Raw genomic sequence first — 24,293 nt, 5'->3', positions numbered from 1 at the left:
ATTCATTTATGTATAGGCGCCTCTATAGAGGATACATACATCTCTTACGTTACACCCGCGGCCGTGAGGAGATTGAGAGTTATACGAGAGGAAAACAAAGGGCCAGATAGACACGGTGGAAAGATAGAAAAACCTTTGCAAAAGAGTAATGCAGACGATAAAAAGAAACGGAAGAAGCACATCATAATAAAAGAAAAGGACATGAAAGAAAAAAAAAACAAATATATATATACAGTATATATTTAAAAAAGAAAAACAAACAAACAAAATACTTCTATTTGATACAGAATAGAGGGACATGGGAGAGATATAGAAAGAAAATTCGATTTTTCTCCCTTGGCGACTTGGACGTCGACTAGCGTCGTCTCTCAGCTGGTCGTCGCATCACCACTATCGTCTACTACTGCTTGTTCCCCTATCTTCTTTTATATAGTATTTACTTGTATATATAAAGTCGGGATAATATAAGCGTGCGGATGGCAAAATAAAATATAAAAAAAAAAGAAAGAAAGAAAGAAAGAAAGGCCCGCGGTCGCTGCAACTCCTCTTCAGAAAAAAGAGAGAGAAAGAGAAAAATATATATAAGAAAGAATTTATAGTTTCAGAGGCAGATATATACAAGAGTGTACAGTGTACAGACCGAGAGAGAGACGTATATATCTATAAGAAGAAAAGATTGTGCAGCAGCCCCTCTTTCTCTCTCTCTGGAGAGGGCCTCAAGAAAAACGAAAAAAAAAAAAAAACTAAACTAAACTAAAAGAAAAATATAAAAGAGAAGGGATAGTATATTCACTATATATTTACTGGACACGTATATAGAAGAACGCGGGATATGGCGGGTAAAGGGCAGAAAAAGCTGCGATCAATAGAGAAGATGGTCCGCTTCGTCGTCTTCTTCTTCTTTTTTCTCCAATCTTTTTCCCGTTTCTTGTAGTACATCGATTATATATATATATATATTTTTTTTTCCCTCTATTTTTTATCATCGTCTCTTCTTATTTTCCCCATTTCTTTCTACTCTCGTTCCCTTCGTTCTTCGCCAATTCTTGTTCCTCTCGCTTGCGCGCTCTCTTGATTTACTCCACCCGATCCTAAGCGAAAGAGAGAGAGAGAGAGAAAAGAGTCGGCGACGATGGCGATGGGTGGAGTGGAAAGCTTATTCAAATCGTAAGCAGTCAAAGGGCATCCGACGACTCGATGGGAATAAGAAAAAAAGAGAAGATGCGACGAGGAAAAAGATGAACGCAGCATCAGCTTTGGGCAACTTTTGAGATTTTTGTTCCTTTTTTTTGTTCTTTGTGTTTTATAACAAATGGATAGGAAATAAAAGAAGATGAAGAAAAGCGAATGGGAAAAGAGAAGCAAAAAAAAACCAACAGGAGAATTTGGAATAACAATAAAAGAGAAATTTCTTTTGGGTGTAAAGAAAAATAAGCGAACAAGAAATGAAAGAAATGAAGGGAAAACGCAAAAATGAATCCTGATGGCCTTCTTCTGCTCTAGAAAGGAAAGTGACCTCTAAATACGTATCCACTTACTTCCGGAATAACCGGAAGTTAGCCCTGAGTATAGCGAAAATTGACGTTTTCAATATTACATCCACCTATGCCCTTTTCACGTTTTCCTCTTCGCCTTCCTCTTCTTTTGGTCCATTGCAACAATAATCCCATAGATTATTGCGAAGTGTCTCCAGTTGGCAGTAAAACAAAACAAAACAAAAAACATATGCAAATCTTCCCATCCATGTGAGGTGTACAGATGGAGTTTCCGACGTCGAGTTCCAGGTATCAGGTATCGTTAAAGAGACCAAGTTCGTATACCTACCGTGGGTGTTCCGTGGTACGACTGGCCTCCAAACAAAAATCGTTGCTTTGGAAAACTGTCAAAGCAGCAATTTCGCATAAGTTTTCGCAGATATTTTTCCAATCCTCGTCAAGGACGACGGCTGTGAAAAGTGGTATATCATCCGAAGCTTATAACGAATGTAAAAAAGAGAGAAACATTTGAAAAATGTAAGTGAAAGACAAGAAAGAGCAGCTTTGATCCTGCTCACTATACGAAGGAAGAAAAAAAAGAAGGTGTGGTGCTGTTTGTAAATGGCTGAGCTCTCCCCTCCCCCTATTACCAGCCTATATCACTGGCCACTAAATATGCATGAAGAATGTGTCCGTCTAAGAAACGGATATTGGGGCTCGTATCCATTCGAGCCGCAACAACAACCGAAACAAGGAATGTAGAGGCGACGGTCAATTGTATATATACACACATTCTCTAACCCCACAGCACAGGTGTGCCGCTTACGTTGCCTCGGGCTAGATTTTTCTGTTGGTCTCTCTCGTCTTCTTATTCGGATGAGATGCCTTCAGATTATCCTCAAACATCATCGAGCGAGAGAGTAGACAGCTCGGAGGCGATTCACCCATCTAAAAGAAGTCCGTCCATTCATCCGTCTCTTTTCATTTTTGCCAATGACGGGATATAAACGTAACCGTAAGCCGCTGTTGCGGTTGTTGGGGTTTGTTCTTTCGCTTACGGATGGCAAAAAAAAGAAGAAGAAAAAAGGAAAAAAAGAGGAGGAAGTAGACCCGAGGACGTCGCACCCTACCTCGCCTCATCGTCACAACAATACTCTCTGCTCTTCTACCGTACATCCACGCACCTCCTCTGTTATGTTGCTGCCGTGTCTAAACGGAGGGAGCCTCTTCTTCTCCTCTTTCTTTCTTTCTTTTCGGGACGTGTCCATTTTTTATTATTATTTATCATTGCTTTCCGTCTTCTTCCTATTCTTTGTTTTCGCCTTGTAGAGTGGACGCGAAGAACGAGAACGAGCAGCGATTGAAGAAGAAAAGATGGCGAGTTGGTTCCGCTCTCTTATTTTTCTGCCACGGCACAACAACCTTTGAAAAAAATAAAAATTTCAAAAAAAAAAATACTTGCCACTTCACAGAATCGATTCACCGTGTGCTAAGCTGATGCTATATAGCGCTATGTGGCTATACGTATACCTGGCCCTCTGAGCGCAGCTTCCCCCCCCTTATCAATGCAAGAAGGAGGCGCGCATCTCCTTTATCTATTTTCCTTCTTTTGTTGTCGTGCTATTTGTTATTATCATCATTTTGTTTTTTTAAATTCTACGCAAAAACCCGACCTGTTACTCGTCGTCTTGATACCCAGTGCTTGCCCCTCTCTCTCTCTTTTTCGTGATATCATTTCAAAAGCTGGAAAAAAATGGATATCTATTTTTATAGAAGAAAGGGAGAGAGAGAGAGAGAAGCGAAGAAGAAGAACTTGAGTCAACGACCGATCTAAACAGTGCGCTCGCGATTTCCAAATCGTGATCTCTCTCTCTCTCTCTCTCTTTCTTTTCATTATTTTCTCTTTTGCTTCCTTTTCTTTTGTCCCTACTGGAAATGTTTACATTAGCGAGCGGCCAATGAGAAAGAAAAGGAACAAGAGCGTCGCGTCACCGCCGTCGTCGTCTTGCAAGTCGTGGAGAAAGTTCTTTTATCATACCTTTAATTTTTGTTTTATTTTTATTCTCTTTATTGCGCGAATTCCCAGGTGCGGTTCATTTTTTTTTCTTTTCTTTTCTTTCTCTACTATACCCTGTGGACCCTGTCCTGAATTGATTTTGTTTTTTTGTTTTTTTTTTCCGGCTCATTTTGTTATTTTCGCTTGTGTTGTTGTTCGTGGTGTTTTCTTATCTCTCTCTCTCGTAACAATTCGTCTGTGCTGATAGTGCACGACAGCAAGCAAGAATCGGTTCGGTCGCATTCTTTCATTGCTATATATTCTATCTAGTTCACTTGATTACTGAACATTTTCTCTCTGTCTTTCTCCGGCGCGGGCAACGGACGCCCAAGCGCTCACCACGTCCCCAATTTTAGCTTTTCTATTGCGCCTCTTTTTGTTTTTGTTTTTGATTCTTTATTCCTCTTCTTTATATCCTTCTCTTTATATGCGTCTTTTCCAAGGCAGTGACATCATTCACCTCCATCGGCAAACATAAAATACATACGAATCAAATATCTATCTATAAAATAAATAAAAAAAACACACCAACGTCAAAGCATTAATTGAAAATGAGAATAAACGAAAAGAAGAAAGAAAAAAATCGATCCTTCTTTGTAGGTATATTTATTTAATTTGGGGTACGGCCGGCTTTTTAGCAAACCGGCGTCGTGTAGTCCGTCTGTCTGTAATCAACGTGAGGGAGAAGAAGGCGACAATGACGTCGAATAAGGTCAAAGCGAAGCGAAACAACGAACACAATAAACAAATAGAAAAAAAACAAAAACAAAGAGGATCCAGCAAATGGCTTCCGTTGCTGTTCCTTTTTTTTCCCCCCTTATATTCCTTCGAAAAACAAAAACAAAAAAAATCCTACCTTGTTTCACTGGCTTTTCTTCAACCTATACCAATGAACTGTCTTTTTGCCTTCTTAGATTTCACTGGGAAAACGGAGAAAGACGAAAAAACAAAAAGGGAATTCGTGTGCGTGCGTAGAAGCACGACAAATTTTCCAGGGAAAAAATAAAATAACGCACACAGAACACGAAACTAATTAGTCTCTTATTACGAAACTTACATTGTGTGTGTATGTATATCTATTTTTTCTTTCTTTCTTTCTTTCTTTCTTTCGCCGCACCATCAAGTCAAGTAGTCGGCCGGTCATTTGGTTGTCTGATAGAGTTATCTTCGTGGAACATCGTTATGGCGACGGCATTTCCGACATGGAAGACAGGAAAGAAAAATGGCCGTGCCGGAAGAGATATCGATAGATAAAAACTTAGCGATCCAATAAAGACGTAAAATAAAAATAAAATAAGACACACAAAAAAATGAGGAATGACAAAGTGTTTTTTTTTTTGTTTTGTTCATTTTTTAAGGACAAAGAGAAGAGAGAGACGATGTACAGGTAGAAAATAAAAAATGGAATTAGACATAAAAGGGGAACAGCGATATACTTGTAAAAGCGGAGGGACGGAAACGACCCAATTGTCCTATAACCGCGACGTTGCATGTTCCGTCACAGTATCACCTAGCTACGCTGAGGAAGCGCCTCGTAATCAAAAAGGAAAGAAGAAAAAAATAAACACGTAACATAATGTCGGATAGGGGAAAGACAACATGATCTCGTCGTAAAATAGCAAAAAAAAAAAAAAGAAAGAAGATGAGAATGGAAATTGGGGGGGACGGCTGGAGTTGCTGGATAACTTTATTCCACGAAATAAGGTACATACAGTGGTACACGTAATAGTGAGAAATCACGTGAGGCGTGCGTTATTTCAAACTGTTTTAATCATAACCGATTGGTGGCGTCGAGGGAGAATACGAATTTGGCAATGTCACCATTAATGTCACCTGTTCGAACTTTTTGACTCATAAATTTGTGCTGTACGAAGATCTTTGCGGTGGGGAAAAGCGGGTAGAAGAATCAAGTGTTGCAGGTTGGCGGGACAATAGCGTATATAGGGAGAGGAAGGGGCTCCCGCTGATTGGTCGGACACACGTGCGCGCACACGAGGACAAACACACACACACACACACGGGCAGGAACTCTATAGCAACGGGGCGAGAGCGACAGCCGTGCTGGATCAACAGATCGGAATTTGCCGCCCGAACATTGAACTACTGGCCGTTCACTCGTACAGGTGAGCAACCAAGTGCGAAACGGGGTACCTAACCTAAACATTGGACACCTTTAAAAAAAAAAAAAAGAAAAGAAGTGGTCCTTTTTTTTTCTCTCTCTCTCTCTTTCTTCTTTTTTTTCATTTTCGCGGATTCGACCGACCAAAAACCTCAAGTCTCTTCGATGTTTTGCCGCTCGAGTAATGAATCGACTCGAGTATTGGCCGTCATCTTCAGCTTTCCTTTGTGTGTTTTTCTGATATTGTTGTTGTTGTTGTTCCTTCGTCGCTATACCTTCGCATTCGGCCGTGTTGTGCCGGTCCGAACCGGAACAAACGAGAGCGGCATAAGAGCATTTTTTTTTCCTTTTTAACTTCCCTGTTATTCACTATTTGTCCATTTTCCATCAATTTACGCTCCACTGAGCTCTAAACTCAAGAAGAGGAATCTTTTTTTTTTTTACGAAAAGGTCGTACACTATACAAGAAAGATTACGGTAGAGAGAGAGAGAAAGAGAGAAAGATCAACGAACTGTGTATTATATAGGTGTGTGTGTGTGTGTGTTTGCGATCACACAGGACACAGAAGCAAATGCGGGCTGGGGCAACATATAAAAGAAAGAGAGGTCCGTAAAAAAAAAAAAAGAAAATAAGAAATAAGAAAGAAAGTTATATTATATATGATTATGCCTGTTGTGCGGTAATACTGTCATTCAGCCGAAAATGCCCAACAACTCATAGCTCCGTTGAATTTTCATTCCGTTGTTTTTTTTTTCCTGTGGTTTTTCTTTTTGTCTTATTGTCTATTTTTCTTGTTTTATTACCTTTCATTTCGGCAATCGGCGTTCGACGTTTGGGCTTTTCAAGCTCCCGTTTGCAGTGGAGTCCTTCAGGGAAGCTGCTCTGCTCTGCCAGGTTGCTGCCGCGTATAACCGTGTATGTAACGGTTCTTTTCTATTTTTTTTTTTCTTTCTTATTTGCATCGGCTGGTTAACAGTATCTTGATCTCTTTGGTCGTTGGTCGCCTCGTTGCGCAGTTGCATTCAAACCGACATGATGTAGTGTATAAATAGAAAAGAGCACAAGCGGCAAGAACGGCTGGTTGTACGGCTGACGAGGGCGCTCGATGGCGGTGGCAAACTAAACCAAAAAGAAAGGAGACGAAAGAGAGAAAAAGAGAGGATACATGTAAGAGAAGGGCGGGGACGATGAGGGAGAACATCCGGGGGCTCGTTTTCGTCCTAGCTAGATACAATCACCATGATTACACACACGGTCTGCAAACTGTGAACCATCAAGTCAGTTGGCTGGTGGATATAGATCTGAACTCCATCTAGCGCGCTAACCGACATGGATGAGATTGAGTTGAAGTGAAAGAGATTTTTTTATTTTTTTATTTTTTACTTTATAGACCCTACGCAAAAGCTTACACACTCACTGCGTACGTATTAACACAGAGATGAAGATGATCCCATTAGCTCAAAAACAACCTGATGGAAGACGTTGACTTGATCTTTGACTCGCCCTCGTTTTTGTTTACCTCTCATTTCTAGTGCCGTTCGCTCTTTCCCTAGTGGATTGCAAATAGTAAGATACCGGTACCCGCCTCTCGTTCGGGTACCGGAAGGAAAGACGCAGTAGACGTTGAGCAAAAGCAATTCAAGGATGAAATCGGCGTGCTATTTCGCCGTGTTCAAACACAATCAATTTGAAAATATGGCGGTCGTGACGGTGGGCCCCATCTGTCTACCGTTCGCTGTGCCTGGTTGTCACCGATAGAAGAAGTCGTTCTTGCATAAATACATACGGTCCAAAGTACACTTACGTTTGATCACGTTTGGCCGTGATTCATCCAAGGGAAAATGGTTGATAGCCTCAAGGCGCTGACTTCCTTTCATCGAGTGACTACCGAATTTGAGAATTCGAGACCGTGTCGCTTGGCTGGTTATTCGTGTAGAGAGAGGCAGCGGTGGTTTGATTTAAGCTTTTCCCCCTATTCCGACTTGGAGGATTGATTAAGTCGCAATGCAGTCATCTATGCCCATTGTTATTCTGAACGTGCATTATCCTTATGCTACAGCTGCTCCCGTGCTCCCGTGCTCCCCATACATAGCTCTTAGCTCTTCCTTCTTTGTCTCTTTTTCTCTCTCTGTGCTGTCTTTCTCTCAATTCAGCTCAAAGTCACCTTTGCCTGTCTCCGATCTACTTCTTTTTTGCTTTTTCTTTTTCTTTTAAAGCAAACGATACCAAGAGATCCATAGATCTGGTGAAAAGAACGAGAGCTCAAAGACATAAAGAGGGAAAAGTTGGCCGTCTTGCTTTTAGCGCTCTCATTGATTACCAGGCTGCACGCTCACCGACATGATTGACCTCATCGACCATTTTGCCCCTTTCTCTCTTCTGCTACTCTTTATTGTGTATACGATTCCTCGTTCTAGCCCGAAAACACCCAATCGTCACCATGGAAGCAACGCCATTCGCGTTTCCGTGCGGCAGCGAGTTTTTGTTTCGTTTCGTTGTTGTGATACAAATGACGGAATGGCCTAGTTGGGTCTTCTCTCCCGCCTGTCTTTCTCTCTCTCTCTCTCCCTCTCTCTCTTTCTCTTTTCCTGTTTGTTTCTTCCTTTGCTTCTCTTCTTTTATTCTTCTTTTTACCCTATCGTGCCCGAAATGGTGACGTTGTTTACCCGTGCGCTATCTTCTAATTGGGCCGAAAGAGAACCAGTGCAGGCAAAGTTATAAGCACACGACAAAGAAAGAAACGGGGATCCCCGTTCATTTGCTAAATGGAGTCCGCGAAGCCGCCTCCAACCGAAACTCTGCAGAACCAACTAAAAGCGCCAGACTGAATTGCGTCTCATTGCCTCTTTCGCTAGTTTTGGTCCGCCCGACTTGCGTGTTCCACCGCCACCGTGAAATTATTCATTAAATGAACATTGTTACAGTTGGGACTTGATTTTTATGTTAAGAGGTTTTTCATTAAACTGAGTTAAAAATAAATGATAAAAATAACCTCGTCAAAGTTTTAAATTAAAAAAAAAAAAAAAAAGGCCTAGATAACCGACAAGGTCAATCCTTTTTTGTGTGAGCTCCATTACTAGGGCGGGTATTGATCAGCCGCCAACTGTGACACAACATTGGAACTCACGCCGCTCTGTAGCGGTAACAGCTTGCTTTCTAGTCCGTGTTTGGATGATAGTCACGGACGATGTTGTCTCGTCTGTACGTCAACTGATGGCGCTGTTGCGCTTGGCGCAGCGCAACCTTAACTTTTGGTCAACCTTGAGCCTGCTGCTGTTAATTGATCCAGAAGGAAACATCTAAGCAATTTTGGAGGCCGGCAGTCGCACAGGAAGAAAAATATAAAAAACCTGGTGGATACTGGTTAATGAAACGAGCAACAGAAAACGGAGATGAGAGGAGAGACGGTCTAAGAGTGTATGCAAAGAAACACACACACACACACAAAAAAAACAATTAAAATCCCAGTATAACATGAAGTGGATCGGCATGTCTATGGCGTATGGGCGGACCCCATGGTAAAAAGAGGCAACAAATGCACTGTTGACTTGTTTCTTCTTGGTTGATTCCAACGCACAGCAACCCACGACATCTAGCTGAAAACGTACGCCTCACCATGAAACACAACGGGGAAAGAAAAAAAAACAAAACAAACATTGACTTTTTCACTCATTAGACCGATGGAAAGACAACACGGTGCACTTCTTTTTGTTAGTTATCGGTTGAATCCTTTTTTTCAGTCACCACAGGTAAGCCACCATTAGAATGCTGAGCATCGGCACCCATAAAAAGGGTTGGTATGTTGGCTCCGAAGAAGAGCTTAGTATTGGCCGTAATCGATTCATAGCGCTTTAGTTCGAGATACTCCGGTGTCAGGAGTAATTTATTGGCCCTTGCCTGGTGTTCCAGCGAGTAGTAGTCTGCATCTGCGCGGCTCTTTTGCCGATTCGTTACTATTTGATCTGAGAGAGTATAAAACATTTGAGTATACATTAAGCTGTTAAGAATCGTACAAACGGAATACCTTCAATTATTGACATCGTCTTGATCGATTCCTTCTCCATCACTTTTTGTTCGAAATTAATTTTGGCCACTTGAGCTTCTTTCTCAGCTTCAATGACTGCTTTCTTTCGTTCTGTTTCAGCGTCTTTTTCTACCACTTTCTGATATTCTCTTGCTATTAATAGTTTCGTTTTTTCCGCTTCCCTAGAGAATTACAAAGTACAAATAAGATGCAGGTCGAATAACTTTTGGATTAAAATTTAATAAACAAAATTGAAAAAAATCTTGTTCCGTTACACGAGTTCGTAGTTTTTGCGAATGGCTTCGGGAATTTTAGGTTTCGTGACACGTACTCCATGAATGTGCAAACCAGGGGCAAGGTCATTCAGATCTGCTTGCAATGCTGTTTTTAGATTTTCGTCGATTTGATCAAACAGATCAATGTACACCTAAACGGAATTTTTTTTAAAGTAAACTTCGCGAACACGACATGTTGATATTACTTTACCTCCTGCAGAGTATGTACGGAACAAAACTGGTTAAGCTCGTGGTGAATTTTGTTGTACACTAGTGTCCTGTCATAATCGGCCGTGTAATTTTTGACAATATCATACACTGTGAATAATAAAAAAGAAATTAACCGATCAAAGCTGCATTATTGCCCTCTTCTTCTAAAGCTACAAACCACTTAAAGGGCTCAATATATTGACAACTTCAATTCTGTCAAAGTAAAGCATAACCTGTAATGGAAAAAATATATTTGTTTCATATTTTTCTTCAACACAAATTTCTGTGAGGCATTATTTGAACCACATCTAGATTAAGGGAATAGAAAAAGGAAGCAATGAAGTCTTACCCCTCCTGATGTTCCACATGGTACATTTTTTACTTCATCAGATTGAAGTGTAACCTATTTTAAAAGATAGATCAAGAATGTAAGATCTAAGATGTAAAATTGAACATCCAATCAACCTGGACTGAACGATGGGTGGTGAGGAAGGGGAACATCATGTGGTATCCTGGATTGCTTGTTTCTTTCAATAATGCACCGCCCTAAATAAAATGTAATAACTTGCCGTCAGTTTGTTGTTTAAAATTAAATTTTTCACCCTGTAATAAACACCAACGTAGCCCTCGTCGATCTTATGCAAAGAGAAGTTGAATAGAACGGCTAAGGTTCCTATCAAAACTGCAAATGATCCTACAGAAGGAGGCATTTTCTTTGTAAAGTAGGAAGCACCTTTGTCGAAAATTAATTTTCAATTCAAATTATTGATTAACTATAGTTTAATTAGTTAAGTAAACCAAAAAATATACAGTCAAACACTTGTGGTTTTTGTTTTAACCGGCAGACGACGAGGTAAACAATCGCCACCTAACGACCAAAAATAAAACCGTAAGAACTGGCCAAAACGCTAGCTCCAGAGGCGGTGAAACAGAAAAGAAAATATAAAAAAAAACGAGTGACAATCTGGCAGGGAAACAGGATAAAAATGTGAAAAAATTTAATTTACCTGCATCCTTTTTCTCCCGTACTATATCTTTTAGAATTTATTTATCTCTTCAGGATTCCTTCAGTTACAGAATGCCATGGTTCAAAACTAATGGCTCAAATAAGCCGAGAAAGACCTAATTTAAATTTAGCTCGTAATCTGGGGGAGAAACAGGTGATTTACCAGAAATAGGGTAAATAGAAACTCGAAAGGGAGTGCTGCCGTAGTAATGACTATTGCTCTACCTTATCCAAGAAACGAAAAACAAATTTTTGACAATCAACCAAACGCATTAGGGAAGCTATCCCGAAATTGTTAAAGTAACAAAACACCTGCAAATTTCAGGTCTAAATATTTTTGAAACATATTACAAGAATTAAAATCATCAACTAGGAGATAGGAAAAGAGTAGAGAAATAACCAAAGAAAAAATTAGCTCCATGATCTTTCAATCATCGAAATCTATTATCAGACTTACACGCAAAGCATAGTTATTGTTAATGCGAACGCAAAAAAGATTTGTATTTACAGAAATGGTAATAAAATTAAGTGAATAAACATTTAATTGAAGGAAATTATTGTATGTCCCACAGTTCTTTATTCTCACAGCTGCGCACAAATTCAACGGGTAACAGAACATCACGAATCTACAATCAGTTCATCCCAATCTGGTAGACAAACAGTTTTATACTTGATTGGTCCGAGTGCTTTCATTTTTCCGCTTTTTTCTTCTGCATTTACCTCAACTGATATCAGATCCTATTAAAAAAGAAAATATAAACAAAAAAAAACTATGATTTTGCACAAATCGTAGATATTGAATATTTTTTTTAATCCACGTACTTGAAGATAGGAAACTTGCGTTGCACTATCCATGACGAAAGAATGTTCTCCCATTTGTAAAGTTATTTTCCCCGATTTATGAACGCGAAGAGTCCCTAATCGGCCCTCCGGAATATCTTCGAAGACACTTTCTTTTTCGGCCTTTGTTTCGACGATGGTTGGATCATTGACTTTTTCTTGAACCGCTGTTCCAGGTTCAATTTTGATTTGAGGACGCTCTTTATCCGCTTTCAGGCTGGGCAGTCTATCTGGCAACTGAAAACCGCAGATGGTCCCAGAATTTAAACTTAAACCTATCTCGGCAAAATCGCCATCTCAGCGTCACTAGATAAATCGTACAGATGTCTATACCTGAATAAACAATATGTCTCCCTCGTTCTGGAAAATATGATCGCCCGTGACTTGAGAAGGTTTCAAACGTCGTTGGCAAGTAGATGCTTTGGGAGTCGGGATCGGTTTGCTGTCGCCTTTCTCTTGCTTGACTAATGAAGATTATGCCATTAACAGGGGCAGTGCCGCAAGACAATTATTAATGACGTTGCATACTTGCAATATCTCCTTCTACTATGATCGGTTGTTGATTTTCTGACTTTATGATCATACTTTCCGTTTCTTCCTTGAGGTTTGCATCTTGACAGAAAAGGATAAGAAAAAACATCAACATGGCTAATTCCCTTAAGGGCAAACAACTTCCTAGGAATTGGAAAACAATACCTAAGCTAGATTTTGGGAGCTGAATTGGCTGCATCACAAAATTATCATCAAATCCATCACCCAATTCTGAATCATCCAAAAAGTCATCTCTAAGTAATGCACTTAGTGCAGCATCTTCTTCTTCCTTATTGATTTTGGTGTTCTATGTTTGAATTGACATTTTAGGAAAAGAAAAATAATTAAGTGATAAATATTGCAACTTGGGTGTTCAGTCGTGGTTTTTCTAGTCCAGCAGTCGAACCTGCACTTTCTCTGTCTGCATAAACAGATGATGAACTTCTCATTTTCAGACCAAGATCAGACACTCCTTCACCAAAGATTGATCCTGTGGTCTAAACAGATAATAATCAGATAAGTTGGATACCTTAGTCAAACAGGAGTAATAGAAAAAATACTTGAATCAACTCTGGTTTTCCTCTTCCTCTGCCTCTTCCTCTGTCACCATCTCTTCTTCCCCGTCCTCTACCATTGCTAGGAGATTCTGAAGATTTATCAACATTCAAGGGAGTTTCTTGTGCCTTTGCACGCCGAGCAGGAATGGTTGGTTTGAATTCTTTCTTTGGTTTTGCACTTCCTCCGTCAAGACTTGACAGCGTACTAGGGCCTGGTCTAGAATTCCCTCCTAGAGTTAAATCTCTTTCACCTCTGAAAGAAGGTAGCCTACCAATCACAGCCATCAGTAAAGTTACTTCTCAAACATTAGAACTAAAACTATATTACCTCCCTGGCCTGTTGGCGGTCAAAGGTGAAATAGCTGCATGCAATGAAAGTTTTTTTACTAAATCAGAAGTGGATGGACTTCCAGACACTAAAGAGCTATTTTTATTTCCATCACTTGTCGATTGCGTTGCCAGCAGAATTGTTGATTTTGGGTTTGCACCCGTGGGCCTTACTAGCTTTTCAGGTATTCCTTCCTTTTTGCTCATTCTCAAGTATAATGATTGTACTTCTTCACTTTCACAACATACTAGGAAAAACACACGTGCACAGTTGACGCACAGATCTACTCCTAGTCCTAGTCTGTGGTTGAAGGAAGCATGTGTGTTCAACTGCTCGCCTGTTACAATCTGTGTTGAAGGGAGGCGAACTAGAAATTGATAGCCTGGAAGCTCCCTATTTCGTCTGTAGTTAGCTCGCCAGAGGAAAGACCAAAGCAGACAGCAGAGTCCACCACCGCAGGGGGGAAGGGGGGGTTTTTTTTTTTTCTTTCCTCTATTTTTTTAAAAAATAAAATTTTTTTTTTTTATTTTTTTTTTTTTTTTTTCCGCGGGGAGGAGGAGAGAAAAAAAAAAAAATTTTTTTTAAAAAAAAAACCCCCTTTTTTTTTTTTTTTTTTTTTTTTTTTTCCCCCCCTTTCTTTTAATAAAAGGGGGGGGGAGGAGGGTTTTTTTTTTTTTTTCCCCCGGGGGGGGCGGGGGGCCCATGGAAAAAAAAAATTTTTTTCAAAAAAAAAGGTTTTTTTTTTTAATTTTACCCCCAAAAAATTTTTCTCGGGGGAATTGCACCAGTGCAGAAAAGTGCAGCCATCCGAAATCGACAATAGAACCCTGGTTGGTTCACGACATGGGGGAAATCGTCTGTCGTTGTGTCTAATTTCGGAAATAGCAGTCAGAGCCTCCAGCGGGTGTGTGATAAGTGCACCAATCAGGAAACACGTTTGAAAACTTCAACAGCCAATCACAACAGTGATAAAAGAAACGAACAAAGCAGACGATACCAGAAAAATTGAAGCTCGAATAGAAACACTGACAATAGAGGCAATTCACATCGCGGTTTCGCGTGTCAATTGTTTCGATGTCCGCCATTTCCTCTGGTTGTTTATGTCATGTTTTGCGTTGTCTGTATTGGCTGAAAGTGTTATTTCCCAATACAAAGTGGATTTTGTGAATCAGTGTTTAATTTTTTTCAATTTTTTTTGGTGTCAGTTAATTGCTACGTATCTTAGTTAGTATGTGTAGCAATTTCTGTTTCCAGATCACATTTCTTGTATTTTTAAAAAAATCTTTTCTGTAGGGCTGTCAGAAGATAAACGTAAGTATGCAGCAAAACTATTAATAGTAGGTTGTGATTGCCCCTATACAATTCACGAAGAGTATTGGTGCAATGGACTTAGCATCGCAGGAAAAATGCCACTGGTAACCAATCTTGATTTGGTAAATTACCTGCTATGTTCCAAGTCTCCATACAGGCATGAAGATTTAAAGGCTTACAAGGGCCTTGAGACCTACAAGAGATTTATCGATGGGGGAATTGGATCATTTTGTGCAATCAGTCTTTTAAACAAAAATTTGTTGATGAAAGCGAAGGTTATTACTCTTCATTTGTTTATTTGTAACATTACTATAACATATAACTTTTTGTTGTCATAACGTATGAATAAATTATACTTCATAATTTGTATTACCTCTTGAAAATTTAAAATTACTCTTCTTGACTCTCTATCCATGGCTGATTTAGCGTTAACATACACTTTGTCAAGATTCAGGGATGGGGCCCAGTCTGGGTGTGTTTCTCCAGTGTACTAAAAAGGTTTTCCTGTGTGATTTCAAATAGAAGAATTAGATAGACACATTCACTATTAATAAATTTGTCCAGACTTACCTAGAACAAAATGTGCATTACAAACTCTAATGTTATTTGTTTTTGCAACCCGGGCACAACAATATTGAAAACCCATGACAGCCCTACAGAAAAGATTTTTTAAAAAATACAAGAAATGTGATCTGGAAACAGAAATTGCTACACATACTAACCAAGATACGTAGCAATTAACTGACACAAAAAAAAAATTTTTTAAAATTAAACACTGATTCACAAAATCCACTTTGTATTGGGAAATAACACTTTCAGCCAATACAAACAACGCAAAACATGACATAAACAACCAGAGAAAATGGCGGACATCGAAACAATTGACACGCGAAACCGCGATGTGAATTGCCTCTATGGCCGTTGAATAACTCAGTTTCTCTCGATAGATGACTGTGATTCTAGTTTCCACCACTGTGCCCCGCCCCAAAACCATCGAAATTTTAGACATACAGACCAACGAAACGCGGTGTAGGGATCCGTCTAAGCGTGAACCAACCAGGGTTCTATGACTCTGACCAGTCATTATTATTATTATTATTAACCGCCCCGCCCCGGGAGAAGGCATTCGGGGCTGAACCAGGGTGCCATTTCGTCAGCCGGGGCAGGGTGGGGCAAAATCCGAGGTTAACCCGCTTGCCCCGACGCCATTTGCAACAATGGCGCCTGAATTCAAACTACGAATTTGGGTCGGGTTTTGGTCGGGGCAATCGGGGCGAACTCCCCGATTTTCATCATAATAATCTATTTCGATTCGATCGATTATGTTTTTACGTCAATCGATTGATTGCAATCGGGGTTGCATCCCCAATTAGGCACCCCGATACAACCCTGATTGAGATCGGGGCTCAAAAGTTTTCACCCCGAGCCCTGAACGCCTCGCCCCGAATTACGAAACCCGATTGGCAAAATGCGCCCCGATTAGAGTCAGGGCCGATCCCTAGAGTCATAGAACCCAAAGCAAAGGGTTCTATGACTCTGGAAAGACTAAAGAGTAAAAGACGAAAGAGCTATATCGGTACGGCAATTGCTAGTTGCTTCCTCCTTTTAGCATGCCTTTTAGTCACGAGATTACCGAGTGCCACCTGCTGATTAAAAAGGTAAGAGCTCTGTCCCTTGAAAGCCTGGAGTTCCAACAATCTTCAAAGGCAAAGTTTCATAGCAATCTGAACTTCACTGCTGCGCCGATCTTTCAAGTCTACATTTTTTTTACGCGGTGATTATTCGTTTTTTATGCTGGAAAAATGAAAGTAACTAGGTTGATTTTCTGCGAAGCAATATTCACTTGCGATTAAATAAAAGATATAAATTTATTTAAATGTCTCACTTTTCTTATTTAATTTTGAAATTAATTTATTCATTATTAATATTAATATTATTTTATTTTCGATTGGGTTGCCGATAGAGTTGTTGATTATGGATAGCACCCGGTTGCCTAACTAACTTTTCGGCTATTCCTTCCTTTTTGCTCATTATAAAGCTTATAATTCTATTTCTCCACTTTCGCAATTATACTAAGAAAAATAGGCGTGCACACTTGAAGTATAGACCAGTTTCGGATGCTGCGTTGCAAAATTTTAAAAAATCCAGGAGGGTTACGATTGCAGGGGGAGATAGGAAAAAAGGGGGTTTTTGATTTATTTACCCTGGTAATACTTTTCCAATTCAGGAAATGTTCTAGAATACTACACTTTAAGACATTCTGCGTCTTCTCCAGTCTTTATAAATAATTAATCATCCCTAGTTTATCCATGAAAATTAATTCAAGTAAAAGGCTAGGGATGCTGTTTAGTATTTTTTGCGTTTCTAGTGTCAAGAAAATATGTAAACATGGGTGATTCAAATGTTAGCAATCTAATACCTCAAACAATAAATCTATTTAAACTGTCCGACTACGGATGTAGTCGTACATACCCTATATTATATATTAATATTACATATTAATATATAATCATATATATACATATCAATATATTGTAAAATGTAAAGCTATTGTGAAATTGTTCCGATTCCATAGTCAAACGGTGGCGAAGCGTCAGTTAGAATTGCAGGACTTCTATGAAAATCAAGTAGAAAATGACGATCATATGTACTGTAATCGTATCAACCCAAGTGATATTGTTTCTACTAGCCTTAAAAAGCTGGTGCCTACGAGGTGGAATTCCTGTCTTACTATGCTCAAATCAATCATCGGGAATAAGATCGTTATTAACGACTTATTGGGGCAAGAGCAATTCAAATCTCCACATTTGTTTCTTAGGAAACAAGAATGCGACGCGATTGTTAATCTGATCAACTTCTTACATCCATTTAAAATTCAAACTGATTTGATGCAGGGTGAGCTTTATCCAACCCTTTCCTTTGTGTGTCCTGCCGTCCAACAACTTATGCTCTGCTGCCAGCCTGACAATGCGCCGCTCGTTTCCAGTTTCCAAACTACTCACCAAGATTATGGGTTAAGCATATTGAAATCGAATGTAAAAAAAGCGCTTCAACGGCGCTTTCCAGTTCACCAGTCAGGGAATTCAGAAGGCCTGCCCATTAACGAATTCTACCGTTTAGCCACGAGCTTTGATATCAGGTTTAAGAGCAACAAGGCCTTTTACACGAATGTTGATGAATTTATTGAAGGTATAAACGAATTTTCTAACAGCATTGGTACCAGTTTTTTTGTCGATGAAAGGCTGGATGAGTCTGTTTTAGTTGATCCGCCAGAAACAGTAACATTAGAAGTCCCTTCTTCCACGATAGTGACTCCTTCTGAATCAGAATCGTCATCAAAAAAGCCAAAATTTTCTCGTGCTTTTGCGGGTGTAGTGACAACACTCCCGAGTTTGAAAACTAATTCTGAAAAACAACTAAGGGATGACAAAGCTAAGTATCTTGCTCTTCCCAACCCATCTATCAAAGATTTGGATGAAATTCAATTAGGAAATTGGTGGTTTCGAAACAGAGATGTTTATCCCGTCTTAGCGAAGGTTGCTAAACGATTAATTTCAATAGTCGCTACCTCAGCGCCCTCCGAGAGGGTTTTCAGTACGGGGGGAAACATCGTTACTCAAAAGAGATCTCGTTTAACTTCCATTAATGTTGACATGTACATTTTTTTAGCAGCTAACTCCCGATTTGTTAATCCTACCGATATGTGATGTTGAAGGGGTACCCTGTGGGAAAAAAGGGGTACCCTCTTGCGGGGTTTACTATACAAAAAACCCGGGTTGTGGGTCGGGGCGATAGAGGGAACCCGGGTTTTTTGTATAGTAAACCCCGCAAGAGGGTACCCCTTTTCTGATACCCATAGTGAAGGAACCAGGGGTCTATGACCAGGGTTGTGTTTTGCCATGGTTTTGTTGTTTGTGCACCAGTCATTTTTTGCATTTTAATCCAGTTCTGGTCTCAGTTATTATTAATTAACAAACGTTTCTTACAAAGAAAATATATTCAAGAATTTCGAATAAATTCAAAGTTGTTCAACAGTTATTGTCTGTTTATTGACTAATTCACAAATAGTTAATCCAATAATTAAATATCTTTAATAGGAATTTGCTTGGTTGCCAATTGGGGCTTGTGGACAAAAATGTAAAAAAAAAGTTGTTGAAAATAATTATTTCAAACAATTATTCGAACAATTTCAAGTTAGGGATTATTTGCCAATTATTCGAACAATTGTTCAAACGAATAAAATAATCATCCCCCATTATTCGGTTTGTTCACAAATAAAAAAAATTGTTCGTGCACACCTCTGGTTCGCTCGACCCCCCCTAAAAAATATAGGCCTAACATGAGGAGCATTCGCCAAAAATAAACAACGATAGCGTTGCCAGCTTAGGGAAAACAAAAATTTTTTTTTAAATTGGAAAATTTTGAAATTTTTTTTCTACTACGAATCAAATCCCCGGGCTCCCCCCTCCCCCGTAGTATTTTGAAGTAATTTGTCTGACCCCCTCCCGCCCCTAAGCCCACTACGTAGTATGTGAACGGCCCCTTACGAGGCAAAACATAGTTATTTTAAACAGCTGCAAAGAAGAATCAGAAATTACATTAACCTTCCTTTCACACTATCACTTCGACATCAGCAATGGCAATGCCAACAGTTTTTGTTTTCGGGTAATGAATTTTTAACTTTTAAATGTTCAATGCAATCAAATTTCAAACGTCATAATCTGTCATTGGTAAAACGTGCAGGACAAATAGCCACAAGGCATCATATTGGGAACTTGTTTGTTAAAGTAGATATGTGTTTAAATGGATAAAGATAGGTTCTACAACATTTAAAACTAATACCACTGTCATACTTTTGAAATGCCAGTCAGGATTGCATCAGTTTGGACGTATAGTAAGCACTGTTCATCTACAGGAAAGATTTATATTTGTTTGTCAAATGCTTGAGACTATGTTGTTTGACGAACATTTACAATCCTTCAGAGTAAGAAAAAGAAGAGACGAATTTCATATGGCAGTTTTTGTAGATGATTTAACTTCTTTTAACGTATACATATCACACTTTCCATCATTATAAGGAAACACTTGTAATAATCATCAGTTTATTGTCACAAAAACCGAAGTTTTCTCACTTACTGTTTTAGCGTTCAAAAAAATATTGAAAAAATTGGAGTAATAAACAAGTTTAAAAACAATAATTTTATTTTAATTATAGGTCATGTTTATAAAATAAAAATATCTTCCTTGTTCCGATTCGAAAACTTGAGTCGAAAAAGCGGATTTGATAGAAAATCCGAAAAAGGGGGGTTTATATCCAGAGTTGAAACTAGCTCACCGAAACGTGAGCTTAGCTCAAGCTCCGCTCACGGCCAAAAGTGAGCGGAGCTCAAGCTCAAGCTCACACAAAAAAGTTGAGCTTCGCTCAAGCTCACGTTCGCTCATGCTCATTTCCAAGTTCATTTTATTAATAGATTACCTTGACAACTGACAATCAAAACAGTGTATTTTTTTTCAGATTTGCTTTAATGAGAAAGCGGTCAATGCTCAATGGTCTAACATTGAATGAGAATGACAAATCTGCCAGAATCATGCCCATCGCTGCCAGAATCATTATTCTCTACATTTACAGTTTCACAATCAACTTGATCATCACCACCTACAGCACCCACATGACTTTGACTTTGTAAACTTGTAGAAGCTGTTCGCTTTTTTTACGCCATTTCTCATTGGTCTCTACTCTCAAAGAGTTTAAGACTTTCAGTTTCAGATTTCCTGGTTTTAATTTGAACGAAAATTAGTGTGAATTAAGCAATTAACTACAGAAAACCAATATTTAAGACACAACTCACAAGTTCATGTTTTTATTTGTTCAGTTCAATCACTAAGCTGTAACTGTAAGCATAAGCAACTAGTATAGGCTAGGCTATTAGCAAGTAGCACAGACAGCTTTCCAGCTCCAAACGTGGAGATTTGTCTCATTTCGGCAACCACTTTCAATTTTGGCCGCTAGATGGCGCCACAAGCGTGAGCTTCCGCTCATGAGGCAAAAGCTCAAGCTCAAGCTCACACTTTTTCAAAAAGAGCGAAGCTCAAGCTCAAAGCTCACAAAATGAGTGAGCTTTTGAGCTAAAGCTCAAGCTCTCGTGAAGCTCGTTTCAACTCTGTTTATATCTACTAGTTTTTATGTATAATTCCCTGTTTTCGGTAAAACTTACTTGTTATTAGTAATACATACCCATTTTGTGTGGTATTTCATATTACAAACAGGTCTAAGCCACCCCTTTTGGGTATGACCTACCAGATAGTAGGGGTAGGGGATACCGGACCCGTCTTGGACAGTTCCAGTTTCCCCCCCATATCTCCCATCCCCTTACGCTAAGAGAAGAATTTTTTTTAAAGTTTTCCGTTGAATTGTTTCCCACACCCCCTTGATTTTTTTCTTAGATGTAGCTTTAAATTATAAAAGTTATAGGGGTTTCAATTTTTAATAAATTTTCATATGGTCTGGGGTAAAACTGGACAGAAACCTGTACCATGTTAGACAGGGTCTTTATGGGCAAAAATAATAATTGAAAATTTAAAAAAAAAATCCTAAATGTAGGTATTTATGTGATTCGATCATTAATAAATTTTGGCATTCATAGCTAAATTGATAAGAGAAATTTTATATCTTGAAAAAAATGATAAAGTTAACATAGGCTTAAGATAGCGGAGGCGGAGCTTGTCGTTAATTCGATTCTTCTTTCGTCACGCCCTTCGTCTGCAGTCATTGTGTGATTTTGACTTGCTAAGTAATGGCTGCTGACGAGCTTGCCGAAAATTCATTTTTTGGCGACATTCATTTTGTTACGCTTGATGAAAACTCTGGAAAATTAATTATTTGGATCTTTGACGATTATAGTGGAAAGTTTTTCAACAGTGAAACTGCCGAATTCTTTTTTTGTCCAGTTCCAGCAAATTTTGATTTGCCTCATCCTCGTGATACCGATTTCATTCGGAATTAAACATATTGAGATGTAAGTTTTGAGATAATTGCTACAGTTGAAAAGTTATTAACACATTTTTTATATGTTAGATTAATCCCTGGCCGATATTGTATATTTGGAGTTTTACTACTAAGATTCTTGTCTGTTGCAGGACAGAACATTTCATTTCACCTTCACGATACATAGTAAAATATAATTTCTTTTCACTTCATACATTTCATTCGTGATTCTTATCATTTTTATTATGTTATATTTCAGATGCCTCGAAACTATGTTAGGAAAACGTTAAAAGATCCAAACCAAGAAGCCAAATTGAGATTTGCATTGAATGAAGTGTTGTCAGGAAGATGTACGATCAGACAAGCAGCTGAGAAAACTGGTTTACCAAAATCAACGATTGCATTTTATTCAAAAAGACATCAAGCCGGTGGTTTGTTGGCACCAGGCCAAATTAAACGTCTGGAACATCCAACTCAAATATTAACAGCATTAATGGAGACTGAATTAGCTGACTACCTAAAAGAATTTTCCATAATTAACCATGGATTAAGCACAAAAGAAACAAGAGAGATTGCTTATTCATATTCAGTCGCAAATAACATCAAAATCCCAATAAGTTGGATCAAAAACGAGAGAGCCTCTGAAGATTGGTGCTCTGGTTTCATCAAACGGAACAAAACAATTTCAGTTCGAAAGCCTGAGCCAACGAGTCAAGCCAGGGCCGCAGGTTTTAATAAACCTGTGGTTATGAAGTTTTTTGATAATTTGGGTATGTTAATGACGAAACACCAATTCAAAGCACATGAGCTATGGAACTGTGACGAGACAAACGACCCGACTGTGAACCCGCCACCAAAGATAATTGCAACAAAAGGAACAAAGCAAGTAATATTTTATAAATTTTATTTCATAACCAACAATTAATAAAGTTCAACTTGTAATTAATAGGTGCAACAGACTGTGTCAGCGGAACGGGGTGTCAATGTCACCATGCTTGCCTTCATCAATGCTGGTGGGGGTTGGGTACCACCAGTATTTGTTTTTCCGTGGAAAAAAGTTGCCCCAACCATGTTTCAAAATGGGCCTTTAGGTTGTATCGGATTACCTCACGAATCTGGTTGGATGACGGGACAGAACTTCTTCAAATCTCTGCAACATTTCCACTCTTTTGTCAAATGCTCCAAAGAAAAACCAATTTTATTGATTATGGACAACCACAGTAGTCACCTGGACTTTCAAGCCGTCACATTCGCCAAAGAAAACGGAATTGTCATGCTTACACTACCACCCCATTGCTCTCATGTTCTTCAGCCGCTCGACGTTACTTTGTTTGGGCCATTTAAAAAAGCCATTGGTTCAACTCAAAATGATTGGATTAACAAAAACCCAGGAGGCAGAATTTCAATTAAAGAAATAGCACAGCTATCGCGTTATCCATTTGAAAGTTCTTTTACGCCTCAGAAGATCATAAAGGGATTTGAAATTACGGGTATCTACCCATACAACTGATATGCCATTCCAGAGTTTCGCTACGCACCGTCATTTGTTACTGACAGACCAGGTAACAAAGTCTTTCATAATACCTGCATTGTATGAAAATATTAATTATCCTTCTTTATCTTTTATAGCCCCAAACACTGTCGTAGAAGTTCCCATTCCAGCGTGTCAATCAATTGAGCAGAACACTCCTGATTCTCATACGTCAGAAACATCTCGAATCCCAGTGATCTCTCCAGTGACCCATGTCCAAAATCTTATTCAATGCATTCAGCATATTGAGAAGGACACTCCTGGTTCTCAGTTGTCAGAGACTATCACTTTAACACCAGAACTATTTCCAATCCCAGTGATCTCTCCAGTGACTCATGTTCAAAGTCTAATTCCATGCGTTCAGTATATTGAGAAAGACACTCCTGAATCTCAATCGTCACAGTCAATCACCTTAGCACAACTACCATATCCAAGCCAAGTGATATGTCCATTGACTCATGTCCCTCATCAACTGCGATGCAACCATGAGCAGAGTAGTCATGAATGTCAGTCGTCAGAGACGATCACTTCGATATCAGTGCCTCCTTCAAACCAAGTAATTTATCCATTGCCTCATCGCCCTCATGTAACTCCAAAGCAACTAAGACCTCTACCACAAGTAATTCAGGCAACTCCAATTGTTCCACGATCAAAATCAAATAATAGGCTTGGAAGAACCAGAATTCTTACAGATACTCCCGAAAAAAATCTAATTGAACAAGAATACAACAAGAAGATGTTGAGGTACACTGTCCCCCTCATATTCCTCAAGTAACGAGAACTGGCCGTGTCGTTAAACAAACAAAATTAATTGACTTGTAGTGTTCTCATTTCGTCTCGATTTCTCAATGCCTCGTTTTAAAAACTTAGATTGTAACCAAATTTCAGTGTTCTGCCGAATAAGGAAAAAATTTATTTGAATATGAATACGAATAAAATGAAAATTAAATCGAATAAAGAATAAGAATAAAGAATAAAAATAAAAAATGAAGAATAAAGAATAAAGAATAAAAATAAAATTTATTTTTATTCGTATTTCGAATA

General features: G+C 38.9%; 3 protein-coding genes and 2 long non-coding RNA genes across 5 annotated transcripts; 2 read left to right on the top strand and 3 right to left on the bottom strand.

Annotated features, from left to right (window-relative positions):
* Positions 1 to 9,054: 9,054 nt before the first annotated feature.
* Positions 9,055 to 11,022, bottom strand: LOC116934140 (erlin-1). Its single transcript, XM_032941734.2, has 8 exons — positions 10,763 to 11,022; positions 10,626 to 10,706; positions 10,510 to 10,563; positions 10,339 to 10,393; positions 10,162 to 10,268; positions 9,951 to 10,102; positions 9,676 to 9,857; positions 9,055 to 9,613 (listed from the first exon to the last, which is right to left on the bottom strand). The coding sequence occupies exons 1-8, from the start codon at positions 10,868 to 10,870 to the stop codon at positions 9,363 to 9,365; spliced, it is 990 nt and encodes a 329-aa protein (XP_032797625.1). The 5' UTR covers positions 10,871 to 11,022; the 3' UTR covers positions 9,055 to 9,362.
* A 688-nt stretch (positions 11,023 to 11,710) lies between these two features.
* On the bottom strand, positions 11,711 to 13,849 carry LOC116934120 (DNA-directed RNA polymerase III subunit RPC4). Its single transcript, XM_032941723.2, has 8 exons — positions 13,423 to 13,849; positions 13,098 to 13,362; positions 12,903 to 13,034; positions 12,703 to 12,844; positions 12,535 to 12,618; positions 12,340 to 12,470; positions 11,989 to 12,243; positions 11,711 to 11,904 (listed from the first exon to the last, which is right to left on the bottom strand). Exons 1-8 carry the CDS (start codon positions 13,626 to 13,628, stop codon positions 11,785 to 11,787), a joined length of 1,335 nt encoding a protein of 444 aa, XP_032797614.1. The 5' UTR covers positions 13,629 to 13,849; the 3' UTR covers positions 11,711 to 11,784.
* A 753-nt stretch (positions 13,850 to 14,602) lies between these two features.
* Positions 14,603 to 15,100, top strand: LOC123469491. Its single transcript, XR_006642746.1, has 2 exons — positions 14,603 to 14,650; positions 14,716 to 15,100. It is a non-coding gene; the product is annotated as an uncharacterized LOC123469491 (long non-coding RNA).
* Positions 15,101 to 20,218: 5,118 nt separating this feature from the next.
* On the bottom strand, positions 20,219 to 20,690 carry LOC123469490. Its single transcript, XR_006642745.1, has 2 exons — positions 20,583 to 20,690; positions 20,219 to 20,505 (listed from the first exon to the last, which is right to left on the bottom strand). It is a non-coding gene; the product is annotated as an uncharacterized LOC123469490 (long non-coding RNA).
* An 834-nt stretch (positions 20,691 to 21,524) lies between these two features.
* On the top strand, positions 21,525 to 23,477 carry LOC116927786. Its single transcript, XM_032934851.2, has 5 exons — positions 21,525 to 21,749; positions 21,809 to 21,904; positions 21,978 to 22,604; positions 22,668 to 23,280; positions 23,348 to 23,477. The coding sequence occupies exons 3-4, from the start codon at positions 21,978 to 21,980 to the stop codon at positions 23,226 to 23,228; spliced, it is 1,188 nt and encodes a 395-aa protein (XP_032790742.2). The 5' UTR covers positions 21,525 to 21,749; positions 21,809 to 21,904; the 3' UTR covers positions 23,229 to 23,280; positions 23,348 to 23,477.
* Positions 23,478 to 24,293: the final 816 nt, after the last annotated feature.

The sequence above is a fragment of the Daphnia magna genome, linkage group LG1, assembly GCF_020631705.1.
Source record: "Daphnia magna isolate NIES linkage group LG1, ASM2063170v1.1, whole genome shotgun sequence".
Classification (NCBI taxonomy): domain Eukaryota; kingdom Metazoa; phylum Arthropoda; class Branchiopoda; order Diplostraca; family Daphniidae; genus Daphnia; species Daphnia magna.
The sequence above is the reverse complement of the archived record's forward strand: the minus strand, read 5'-3'. Positions and strand labels throughout refer to the sequence as shown.